The following is a 12916-nucleotide window of genomic DNA, read 5'->3' as shown; positions in this document are numbered from 1 at the left end:
ATTCCTGTTTATGTTGGCAGAAAGGTAAGATATGTTGAGTTCTGTGCATGTTCCATCTTCAGCTTTGCTGGTAAAAGTTTGAAGGAAATGGGGAGGAGCTTATGTTTCAGAGCTGCCTGAAAACCAGCTGGTTCTTAAATAAAACTAATTTCTTAAATGGATTTTCATAAATCCCCAAGAGATCTGAAAGTTCTTATTAACATCCTGGGCCTGGTTTGTCTCAGTGACTTAAAGGTAAAATGCTTACTTCACTCCCCTGAGTTACTTTGTCTCTTCTTATATTAACTTTTTCTGTATTAGTTTATATCGTCCTGGTCTGAGTTAGATTAAAATGTGAGAAAGATGTCTCTTTGACATGGGGGAATATGTTTTAATATAGATAACTTAAAAGGGAATATTCACTTATCCTTTTTCTCCCTAGCAAAAAGATTGATGTCCTAACCTGCTGACCTGAATTTTCTTTCTTATTCTTAGATTCATAGCAGGTATGAGGGAAGGAAAACCTCCAAACATAAGAGGAATTTGGCTATCACAGGAGGAGTGACTCTGTCGGTCATTGCATCCCCAGTTATTGCTGCAGTTAGTGTTGGTAAGAAGCTAGCCAGGACCATGACTCCTCCCCTTACACAACCCACTCCCATCAGCTTTCTGGCCTCGAAGTTTAGCCAGCCGCCCAGATGTTTCACCCTAGATGCTCCTACATTTTATGTCAGACCCACCTTGGGAGTTTATTAGGCACTATTATTATTATCAGCCACACTAAAGTATCAGAGTTTGGGATCTTTCATTCGTAAGTTAGTGCATAGAACTCCATCTGGCACATAAAAAAGATTGAATTAAAAAATATTACTTTAAGGCCTAGTTTTTCACCTTTCCTCTTCCTTCTCCATTTGCCACAGAACCCACAAAACAAAATTACTTTTGATTTGCTTAATGCCTCACAGTATTTTGGAAGGCATGAGGGTCTGTTTTAGAATAATAATAATATAATATTTTCTGAGACTCTCCATGTGCCAGGAGCAGGTCTGAGTGTTTTGCCTGTATTAATTTATTTAATCCTCACAGCAGCCCAGTTGTAACAGAAAGATGCAGTAATTTGCCCAAGGTCACTTAGCTGGGACATGAATTAAGGCAGTGTGACTTCAGAGTCTGGGCTTTTTTTTTTTTTTTTTTTTTTTTGCAGTACGCGGGCCTCTCACTGCTGTGGCCTGTCCTGTTGCGGAGCACAGGCTCCGGGTGCGCAGGCCCAGCGGCCACGGCTCACGGGCCCAGCCGCTTCGCGGCACATGGGATCTTCCCAGACTGGGGCACGAACCCGCGTCCCCTGCATCGGCAGGCAGACTCCCAACCACTGCGCCACCAGGGAAGCCCCCAGAGTCTGGGCTTTTAACAACTAAGCCATTCTGCCTTCCACAGCAGCAAGATTTTGGAATTAACACTCTGGGGGGATCCTAAACCCTAGGAGTCACTTATTTAATGTTTGATTATTGATTGGTTCTTGGATTAGCACTTCAGCAGTGAATGGAAGGGGGAAAATGAAAGCAACATATATTTACTGTGCTGAGCACTGTACATACATTGATCATTGGCAACCCTAGGAAGATATGTCCAAGGTTATAACAGCTGGTAAATTGGAGACAGGATTCTAATCCAGGCCTTTCTGATTCCAAGTCCAGTCATCATTCTGTTGGACCAGGCTACCTCTTTAGCATAGCTATCTTCTGTCTTTCCTTGGCCCTTTATAAAGTGGTTTGTCTGTGTTCAGCCCTGGGAAGGAGAATTCAGGGCAGCTGCAACCTGATGGCCTGCTGACATGTTTCCTTATCTTCCCCAGGTATTGGTGTCCCTATTATGCTGGCTTATGTTTATGGGGTTGTGCCCATTTCTCTCTGTCGTGGAGGTGGCTGTGGAGTTAGTACGGCCAATGGAAAGGGAGTGAAAATTGAGTTTGATGAAGATGATGGCCCAATCACAGGTAAAAGGAGAATTTTAATTTCCCTTTGAATTTTTGGAACACAAGATAAAAGTCAGTAAAATTCAGCACATTTTACAGAGAGATTGACATTGGATTACATTGGCTAATGAGCTTTATAGGAGGTAAAGTATTTTTAGCTTTTCATTTCTTTTTTCCAGAGTTATTAGGTTAATACCCCTGGTACTTGCCTCTGTGTGGCAGGTACAAACTAGTAGGACTCCAAGTAACTCGCTAAGTATGCTGGTAATAGTAAATTACATAATTATAATTATAATAACGTCTTATATCTGCATGGTACTTTATAATTTTCAGAAGACTTACACAGTTGTTATTTTCACTTGGCTTTTACAACAGCTCTGAAGAGAGAGGGCCAGGGCTGTTATTATCCCCAATTAAAGGGAACTTATTTAAGCCTTTGTCTCAACATCTGTTAAATGGGTTTAAGAGCTTCTGCAGAGCTGGAACTATAGCCTTCTGACTTATACTTTGATGTTGTTTTCATTTTACCATATTAACTAACCTGGGACACAGAGATCCCCAAAGGTCTTTCAAACTTCCTACTAGAGTCAGCACACCACCTAAGTGTATCTTGAAATTTTCATGTTTAATTAGATGACATCTATAGTGTAATGGAAAGAATAGGAGACTTAGAGTCAGATTGTAGTTTTGTGTGACTAGCCACAGACAAGACATTTTGTTCTAAGCTTTTGTTTCCTCACCTAAAATTGGGGCTATTAGTTCCTAGTTACTGGGAAGATCACATGTGAGCATATGTTAAAACACCGGATATGTGGTGGCTGCCTGTAGTAGCTATTCATTAAGTGAATAAATGAGTATTTTTCTACATGAATATTCTCTGCTCTGAAGAGTCATTGCAGGAAAATGCCAGACTCTGTTTTGATGCTGTGCTATCATCAATTGAGATGTTTGGTTCCATCCCCAGTGGCAGATGCCTGGCGAGCCCTCAAGAATCCCAGCATTGGGGAAAGTAGCATTGAAGGTCTAACTAGTGTATTGAGCACCAGTGGAAGCCCTACAGATGGACTCAGTGTTATGCAAGGTCCATACAGCGAAACAGCCAGCTTTGCAGCCCTCTCAGGGGGCACACTGAGTGGTGGCATTCTTTCCAGTGGCAAGGGAAAATACAGCAGGTAAGCAATTTCTGACAGAACCAGTTGGAATTATAAGAAGTAACATATCATATTGAGCCATTTCTCTGTGCCAGGCATGTCTCATATAACATATCATTTTGAATTAATCTTCAATGGTGTTTTTTTGTTTTGTTTTGTTTTAACTTTTACAATTAGAAAATAGGCTAGAAAGTTTAAGAAACTTAAACGTTCTGTGTTTTTTCTCACTGCACCATAGTGGCTCCATATAAAGAATAATTTTTTTTTTTTTAAACACAATAATCCTGTGTTCCTGGCCAATCTCTCTCTCTGTGTTTTTTTTTAAAATATTTATTTATTTATTTATTTTGGCTGCACCAGGTCTTAGCTGCAGCACACAGGATCTTTAGTTGCAGCATGTGACCTCTTAGTTGCGGCATGCATGTGGGATCTAGTTCCCTGACCAGGGATTGAACCTGGGCCCCCTGCATTGGGAGCACAGAGTCTTAGCCACTGGACCACTAGGGAAGTCCCAATAAAGGATAATCTTGACTTCAGATCCTCCCTCTACTACGTTAGGCTGCCTCCATCAGTAAGGGGAAGCATGCATTTTTGTAGAATTCCCAAGACTGTGTCCTCCATTAGGCTTATCATTGGCTTTTAGTTGAACAGCATTTATACTATATCTTGTGGCTTATTGGTGCTGTGATCCTTAAAACCTTCCTATTCTGATTCCCATTTGATAGATAAGGTAAATCAATTCTATAAAATTGTGTTGAGAATATGTAAAGCTTTATGACTAAAAAGGTTTATGACTTCGTTGCTCGTTTTACCAGTTAGAAAAAGCAGAACATATTCAGAGGAGCATAGCAGATGTTACATGAGAAGCAGTTATTTGAACGCACTGGAGAAGAGAGCCCTGGGGAGGGGTAAAGGTGGTACAAAACAAGGTAGGGAGGTAGGGGAGATGCTTGCCTTCAGATATCTGAAGGGCCTTGAACTGGAAAAAAGGATTAAGAGTTCTGCCTCATGCCAAGAGATAGATTAAGACGATTTGGCAGAAGCTAGAGAAAAACTAATTTTGTTTCATTATAGAGACTATAGGAAAAATCTATATAAAGTCCAAAGAAGGGATGGATTACGTCTATCCCTGGAAGTGTTTATAAAGTGAGACCAGAGGGCCATTTGGCTCTTAGAAGGAGTCAAGCAACAGATGGCAGATGGACTGGATCCCACACCTGAGTGCTTGTCAGTTACCTGGGAGCCTTTTCAAAATAGATATCAGCACCCTATCCCAGAATTAATAAATTAAAATCTCCCAGATTCTCTCCTAATCTCCTAGGGATCTGTGTTTTGAAAAGGTTCCCCAGGTGATTTTAGCATAGCCATTGCACAGACTAGCATCTGCGAACCACCTAAGGTGATAGATGGCCTTTGTGAAAGGCCTCTTCCAATTCTAACTGTGATTCTATGGCAGAGCTGAAACTAGGACCCAGGTCTCTGACTCAATGTACTTTCCATTGCACTCCCTCATTTTCCTGAGCCATGGCACATTTTTGAAGGGCATCTAAGGCTGGAGCAGCAGAGCAAAGACTCAGGCAGCAGGATGGAGGTTGATTGAATGTGCAGCTGCAGGCTGCTGCTGACCTGTCTGCGTTTCATGACTCTGGTTGTCTCTTGTTAGGGGATCCTGCCTGCACATGCTGGAGAATTCACTGTTGTGCTTTCTTAAAACCAACACCCCTGTAAATAAGCAGACATAATTGGAGACTGACTAGCTGAAACTGCAACTTAGCCAGTCCAGCTGTTCCAGTACTGTGAAAGCCTTTTATAGGAAGTGAATGAGTCAGATGGGTTTGAATGTGAAACCCATTATGAGGAAATACTTAAGTGTGCAACCAAATGATATTGGAGTCAAGAAAGGAAAAGCTATGGGTCCTCTGAGACACCATTGGGAAAGTTTGCTGCTCTTGTCAGAGGTTGACTCTTATTATGTCCTTTAAGCTCACAGGCTGGGGGTAATTTGATTGCTAAATGTTTAAGTTCCTAGTATGTGCAAGACATGGAGGGTAAAGCGTGAATGAGGTGTGGTCTCTCCTTTTTTGGAGATCACAGATGACTGAGAAAGAGATGCATAAATTGATTTAATAATTAGGTAGGTGCTGTGGGAGCACTTGGCAGGAAGTGACTGGTTTGATAGAAGAATGAAGGGAGATGATAATTCCTTTGTTGTTAAGGACTGAGTATGAGTTTGTCACATAGAGAAAGGAAACTTCCAGAGAGAGGGACTAGCATATGCAAAGTCATAGAGGTATAAAATGTGTATAGGTGCGTAAGGAAAGAAAAAAATTCAGTGTGATTATGATTTAGGACCTATGGTGAGAGATGGAACTGGAGAGAGAGCTTGGAGGCGAATCAGTAGACCTTAAATGCCTGTTGGCAAGAGGGAGCCAAGAGAGGGCTGTTAGAGTGATCAGGTTTTTGTCCACGTTGGCACTGATCTGGAAGTTGTTTGACTTGGACTTAGGGCTACTGGAAAGAGAGCCCAATTGCAGTTACCCACTCGGGAGCTGTTGAGGGCCTGAAGTTAAAACAGTAGCAGTGGGGATGGAAAGGAGGGGACGATTTCAATAGATATATTTAAGAGAGAAGATGTGTGGGCATCTGTTTGAGCTATTTGACATTTGGAGAAGATCAGATCAACTCAATTTGCAAGAGAAAAATGGAAGAGGTATGTGCCAGGAAGCAGACTGTCTCGGAATACCCAGGTCTCGCATTAACTTAAACGTCCCCTCTTTACACAGGTTAGAAGTCCAAGCCGATGTCCAAAAGGAAATTTTCCCCAAAGACACAGCCAGTCTTGGTGCAATTAGTGACAACGCAAGCACTCGTGCTATGGCCGGTTCCATAATCAGTTCCTACAACCCACAGGACAGGTATGTGAACAGTCAGAAGCCTAGGAGAGGTTGCATTTTTTTGGTTGGGTTTTGGCCTTAGAAGCTCAATGCCTCATGTTAGGGCTCTGTGTACCATCTAGTGTGATACATAGTGTGTATAACCTGTGAATTCATTGAGCAGGTTCTTGGTATGGGAGTATTTGGCATCTCTTGATTGATTTTTCTTGTTAGCACTTGATTTTTAGAGGTTCTTTCTTTCTTCCTTTTCTGTTTCCTTTTTTTTCCTTTTCTTTTCTTGGCTATTGCAACAGTGTAATTATTCACATGGAACTGAAGAGCTAGATTGGTGTCCATTGATGTATGTATGTAGCTCCATGGTTTCTGCTCTCATGTTGCTCTTTGCTTGATATGGCTCCTGTAGCCTATTTCTCTTTATATTTGAGAAGCTAGTGTATCTGGTATGGTGTGACTGCAGCACTCCCTACTGGAGAGATTCTGGTTTCTTCTAATTGTGGCAGAGAAGTAAAAAGCTGTGACTCTTCTTTCACTCTCATATTTTGAGTAAGATAGTGTGAGGCTCCGAACCTTAGTTGAATTTTGGAAGCTCATTTTTAGTTGTTTAAAGAAATTGGCAGAATAACTAATAAGGACCTACTGTATAGCACAGGGAACTCTTCTCAATACTCTGTAATGACCTATATGGGAAAAGAATCTAAAAAAGAGTGGATATATGTATACATATGTATAACTGATTCATTTTGCTGTACAGCAGAAACTAACACAACATTGTAAATCAACTATACTCCAATGAAAGTTAAAAAATAAAGAAATACAGAAATTGGCAGAGATGTTTGTGTTTGTGTGCGTATTTTAAATCAACAAAAAGATCTAATTGTTCTTCTCCATCTTATTTGAGTGTTAGGTTAAATTTTATTTTCTCTAAAAGTGAGCTCTATTCTACTGTTTACCTATATTTTCGGACTTTCTAATCCTGAACCCACAAACTGCTTTTACCAACAGGTATAGCATGACCCATGCATGATTCAGCAAAGTGGATTTTGTCTCCACAGAGAATGCAACAATATGGAAATCCAAGTGGACATTGAAGCCAAACCAAGCCACTATCAGCTGGTGAGTGGAAGCAGCACGGAGGACTCACTCCATGTTCACTCACAGATGGTGGAGAATGAAGAAGAAGGTTGTGGTGGCGGTGGCAGCAATGGAGAGGATCCCCCCTGCAAACACCAAAGCTGTGAACAGAAAGACTGCCAGGCCAGCAGACCTTGGGACATCAGCCTGGCCCAGCCTGAGAGCATCCGCAGTGACCTGGAGAGCTCTGATACACAGTCCGACGATGTGCCAGACATCACCTCGGATGAGTGTGGCTCCCCTCACTCCCAAGCCGCAGCCTGCCCCTCAACACCCAGAGCCCCAGGTGCACCGAGCCCAAGTGCCCATATGAACCTCTCTGCCCCAGCTGAGGGGACGACTGTCTTGAAGCCGGAAGATGCAGAAGCCAGAGTATGAAGTGGAATAAATGCTCCTGTTCTGAGAAGCACACTTGTAACTGCGTCTTTTGGAATCTTTTTTGGGGGGCAGGGATTTACATATTTTATTTCAAAGATTCTCTGGTCGCAGGTTTTCCCCAGGGAAATTCTGAGAAATTTGCAATTTCTTAACAGAGGAAACATGGAAACTTTGCCCTTAGTTCCACCCCCATCCCCTTTGCTCCCCCCACCCTTTTTTAGTTTTAATTTATTGGTTAAACTGATGGTGGCAATCTGTGAGGTGTGTCAAAGAGTGTACAGATGTATGTGTGTATATTGTATGTATGCTAACATATTACTGAAGGACACATTTTAATAAAGATTTCTGTCGTAATTCAACTCCTCTCATTTTCCTTGGCTTGGATAGTTCTCCAGAGCCAAGTGTTTGAAACAGACCACTACATCTTTAACAGTCTCTAGATCTAAGCTTTCCTAATCCCAGGGAAGAAGGATGGTATTCTAACCAGACTGCAGTGGAGTTATCTGTAAACCAGTGACTCCTAGTATGACAGGAAGCAAAGCCAAGCTTGATTTGGACTGTGTAGTCACACTGAAGAATTAGCTGAGTCAGCCAGATAGAGAAGCTGGAGATTAAAATGAGCCTTGTTGCCTTCTAGAGGCAGCTGTGCAGTTTTCCTATTAAAGCTTTATTTACCCCTTTCTGCATTATAGTCACTATTAGAAACGTGCTTCAGAGGAGGGAAGGGGTATCAGTTCCAGTGGCTCTTCAGAAATCCCAGTGAATTTTGCATGGTTATAAGTTGGGGAACAGAGTATTCTTACTGGATAAAGAAATGTACCTATTCTGCATAATCACCAAGCAATATCCTAGGTGTTTGTTATGCTCCCGGGTACACATTCCCTGTTCCAAAAAACTCTCTAGTTTTGCCAATCTAGTTTAAGTAAGAGGGACTAAGGAATCTGACTAGGATTTGTAATGAAAGGAGAGAGGAGGCATGTCATCAAAATCACAGCATATTTAATTTTATCTGATCTTATAATTTTGTCAGAATTGAGCTAAGTTAGCACTACTTGGCGTTTTGGCTCTGTCTAGAATAATAGCCTTAGAAATCAAAGCTCATACATAGTATAGCAGAAGAATTAAAAGATTTATGAAACCTGATCAGAGATTCCAAATCTGGCAGTAATTTACTCTGTGACAGTGTGAGTCAGTTACTCTCTCATGCTGCTAATATCCCCAACTCTCAGACGGTATTTAAGGAGCTTCCAGTGCCAAACTTCTCTGTCACTTTAGCCCTGGGCCCAGAGGAAGAATTGAAAACATCCTTTCCCTGAGGACCAGATGGCTTTCTGTTTCCTTTCACAGATGCACCTGTGTCTTCTTGGCCTGTGCTTTACTACAATGAGGATGATGAGTCTGGACAGCAGCCATCTTGGAAGATTCTTATCTCTTGGGCATTGCAACCAGACTTAGCACATTACCCCGCACCTGGGACAGGAGGTGCTGTTAGTGGACTTTGGGTCTCTAGAAGAATGACCAAGAGGGTGTCTTTGTGTGAAAAAGGGAACTTGTTGGGAAAAGGGGCAGACTGTATGGAAATCTCTGAAATGCAAATTATCAACTCAAGGCTTGTATTTCTCTTGAAGCAGCATGAAGAGAGCGATTAACTTGGATAAAATCAAGGAAGTCTTTTGGAGGGGCAGGAGTTTGCAGCCTAACCTGTATTTTTATCTAGGCTCCAGTTCTTACTGCTGCGAGAGTTGGGCTACTTACTCTGAGTGTGTTTACACTTAGCCAAAATGGGGATCATAATCCTAATTATGGAGTTGTAAAGATTAAGTGAGATGGCGTACTGAAAACGCTTTTGTTAAAGGCCCATATTTTTTTTTCTCCTGCAGGAATAAGAAGAAATAAGTTAAGGGAGATTATGGGTGCCATCTAAAAAAAGCCCAGAGCTCTAGACCAGCGGCTAAGGAAAAACTAAGCTTATTCTAATCCTTTGCAACTCTGTTGTATCTCCTAGACATTAGATGAAAAGGCCCGTCAGCACCACCTGGAGGAGAACATGAGTAATGCATGGGAAAAGTTGATTCTCAGTTTAGAAAATGGGGAAAGTTTAATTTCTTACTTGTACAGCGTTCATTCATTCTGAAATACCTACTACGTTTCAGGTATAGGATGCATCAATAAGGAAAACACAAAATTCCTGTTCCTGTGAAAGTCACACCCTAGTGGGAAAAGACGATCAGATGTATAATCTGGATGAGGATAAGTGCGATGGAAGAAAAGCAGGGAAAGTGGAAAAGAGAGCTGCTTTAGGTGGGTACTGTGGGCCTCTCTGATAAAGGTACATTTTACTAGAGTCTTGATGGAGTTAAAGGTACATTTTATTAGAGTCTTGATGGAGTGAGAGAGAACCATGTGGATTTCTAGGGCAAGAACATACCAGACATGAAAAATAAAGTACGAAGGCCCTTTGGTGTAGCATCCTTAGTCTGTTTAAACACACACACAGCATAGAGGCCTAAATGGCTGGAACAGAGTGGACCAAGGAGGAGAGTAGTAGATCAGGTTGAAGAGGTGGCTGAGGACAAGATTGTGTAGATTATCAAAACAACTCTGAAGACAGTGACATTTTAGGTTACTCTGAGGCTAGGAAGAGAGGTAATCTTCAAAGCCAGACAGATGGGGTGTTGTGTTCAACTTTAAAAGTGGCTAAAACTGGGAGAGGGCATGTCTGGTCACCAGTCCTACTTAGATGGGCCAATGGAAAGAAATTTGTGGAAGTGCTAAATGGGTACTTATTCATTCTGACCTCTTTTTAATGTACTGTCTTATACTCTAGAGGCTGGAAAGTTAAAACTACATGTCTCACACTTCCTTGAAACCAAGGTTCTGAATGTAATTTATTTTGCCAGATGCACAAACAAGGATATGGAAAGAGGAAGTGATTCAGGGGTCATCTTCAGCAACTTTGTTGTTCCTGCAAAAGTATAGAGCCCTTAGGTTTCCCTCCAGTGGTATTCCAATATCCATCAGTAGTTGTGTGGATGTTGAAGGGACTCCTGATCCATAAATAACTGTCAGTGATACATGTTCTTGTAGTCAGCCTATGCTGGCCTCCTGGTTCCTCATCTTCCTGATGGTGGCAGAGGTAGTGGCTCCCATAGTGGACCAATCTGGGAGTCTTTCCTGGAGGTCCAGCCTAGAGCCCACTTGCCCAGCTTTCCAACTCCTTTGTAAGCACCTAATTTACGTGTATTGAATTCTTTTCTACTTAAAATAGGTGGAAGGGTTTTGTTTTCTGCAGTTACTGAACCCTAACTGATACAGTATTTGGTTCCAAATTTGGTTATAGACAATAGTCTCTCAAAGATGGGATTCTTGATTAGTTATGACTAAGTTGGATTTGAAGGAAGTGAGAATCTAGTTGCCATTGAAAATGGTAAGGTAGTAGGCAAAGATGACTTACATCTGTGGTCACATTAAATGAATTGTCTTTTGGATAAAAGACTTTGATAGACCAAGTGGCAGCCACAACAGACCATCGTGTAAGAAATGAAGACTTACATGGTGGTGGCTTATGCTAGAGAGATTAAAGAAAGAAAATGAAAGCCTCAAATTTTAAATTTTAAAATTTAAAGTTTAAAATTTTCAGCTCAAAGCTGTCTCTTATAGCCACAAGGCTGATGTACATGAAAATCAAGGAGACATTCTGGGTTGTTGAATTACGACATAAGTTAAATTCTTAGCTTACCAGGTCTCTTATATAAAAGTTAGGACGTTGTTTAGGAAAGAGTAAGATGTGAAATGGGGACATGTGAGTAGATTTGGGTAAATCCTAGTGTTCTGAACCCACAGACTCCACTTAGCTTCTCTTACCAGCAGAAGCAGCCCTCCTCCCTCCTCCCCCCATTGATAGGGTTGGTCCTGTCCTCCCCCTGTTGATAGGGCTGGTCCTATCCTCCCCCCGTTGATAGGGCTGGTCCTGTCTTCCCCCGTTGATAGGGCAACTTACCTGCGGTAGTTGCCTTGAAAGGGAAGGCTTCTGTGTCCCTTCTCATGTACTTCTCATGTCCCACCCACTACCCCTTATTGCTACCAAATCTGTGACTAGAGTCAGATCCCAGTATGCTTCAGAAAGGCAACCACAAAATCTGACTGAGAGAAAGAAAGGTTACAGAATTGTGAGATTTTGCTAATTTGAATCAGCAGAAACCTGAGGAGTGTGTGTGGACTGGATTCTAAAGGTATTAGACCAGGAAGAAAAGAACAATTTTATCTTCATTTGGGTTGAACTTATTAATATGGGCATTCTAGAGATTCTGGAATCAGTATACTGACTTTAGCAGCTAAGAGTAGCTCTTAGCTGGTTGGTTGGATGAAACCTGGACTTAACAGTGGTCTACACTCAAATTGAAATGCTAAAAATTCCTTAGTATAGCATTAGAAGATGAATCCAGAAACATGAAGATAGAAGTGTTGGTATAGATTTATCATATGTGTGACCTACTCATCTCCTAATTTTGCCCTCTAAAATTGCTCAGAGGACATTCCTTTCACAAAGGAATTGGAAAGTACATAGATAAAGGGAACACCTTACCTTGAAAGTGCTGTAATGTATATACTCTATAGTCGGAAGTGAAGCTAAGAGATGCTGCCATTGAAATTGAATCCCTGATATCAGTAGGTATGACGGAGATCCTGGAGTGGCAGGGGCCAAGGGGCACTACCAAGGCAACAGAGCAGGAATACTTGGTTTGTATACACAAAGCAAAACTCCAGGTCTGGCAAAGGGAGGCCTGTTTTAAGTCACCAAAATGGAGTTATGGACACTCACTAAATTCTCAGACCCAAAGCCCTTGAATAAAGGAATGCTGAGTACCCTGGAGAAAGCACCCAGCAATATTACCATAACTAAATTGTAAATTTTCTAATCTTCCCCAAAGGAATCTTAAGTCAATTAACTATGTTCCTGTGCTTAGGGAAATGGAAATACCCAGGCCTTTAGCGAATACTTGGAAACTGACCCTAAGCCAGTACTAATCTCAAGGGACCTAAAAGGTCTTTGTGGACCACTAGTTAAAAATAGAAGCCTTTGGGGTGTTATGGGTTGAAAATTCATATGTTGGAGTCCTAATCCCCAATACCTCAGAATGTTACTTTATTTGGAAATTGGGTTGTTGCAGATGTAATTAAGATGAGGTTATACCAGAGTAGGGTAGGCCCCAATCCAATATGATTGGTGCCATATAAAAAGGGGAAATTTAGACAAAGAGTCACTCATACAGGGAGAATGCCATGTGAAGATGAAGACAGAGATCGGGATGATGCAGCAGAAGCCAATGAATGCCAAAGATTGCCAGCAAACCATCAGAAGCTAGGGGAGAGGCATGGAATAGGTTCTCCCTTACAGCCCTCAGCAG

The 12916-nt window shown here is 41.6% G+C and overlaps 1 protein-coding gene across 1 annotated transcript in view; it reads left to right on the top strand.

Moving 5' to 3' along the window:
- RNF19B (ring finger protein 19B) overlaps window positions 1-7858 on the top strand; it is a 24968-nt gene extending 17110 nt beyond the window's left edge. Inside the window, 6 exon segments of the mRNA XM_007468697.1 lie at window positions 1-24; window positions 475-589; window positions 1835-1975; window positions 2919-3126; window positions 5889-6020; window positions 7052-7858. The exon segment at window positions 1-24 is cut by the window's left edge and continues 11 nt beyond it. Of these exon segments, the coding sequence (XP_007468759.1) occupies window positions 1-24; window positions 475-589; window positions 1835-1975; window positions 2919-3126; window positions 5889-6020; window positions 7052-7508 (1077 nt within the window). The 3' untranslated portion in view covers window positions 7509-7858.
- The last annotated feature ends 5058 nt before the right edge of the window (window positions 7859-12916 follow it).

Source organism: Lipotes vexillifer, unplaced genomic scaffold (assembly GCF_000442215.2).
Source record: "Lipotes vexillifer unplaced genomic scaffold, Lipotes_vexillifer_v1.1 scaffold1261, whole genome shotgun sequence".
NCBI classification, from domain to species: Eukaryota; Metazoa; Chordata; class Mammalia; order Artiodactyla; family Lipotidae; genus Lipotes; species Lipotes vexillifer.
Note: the sequence above shows the minus strand (reverse complement) of the source record. Positions and strands in the feature narration are given on the sequence as shown.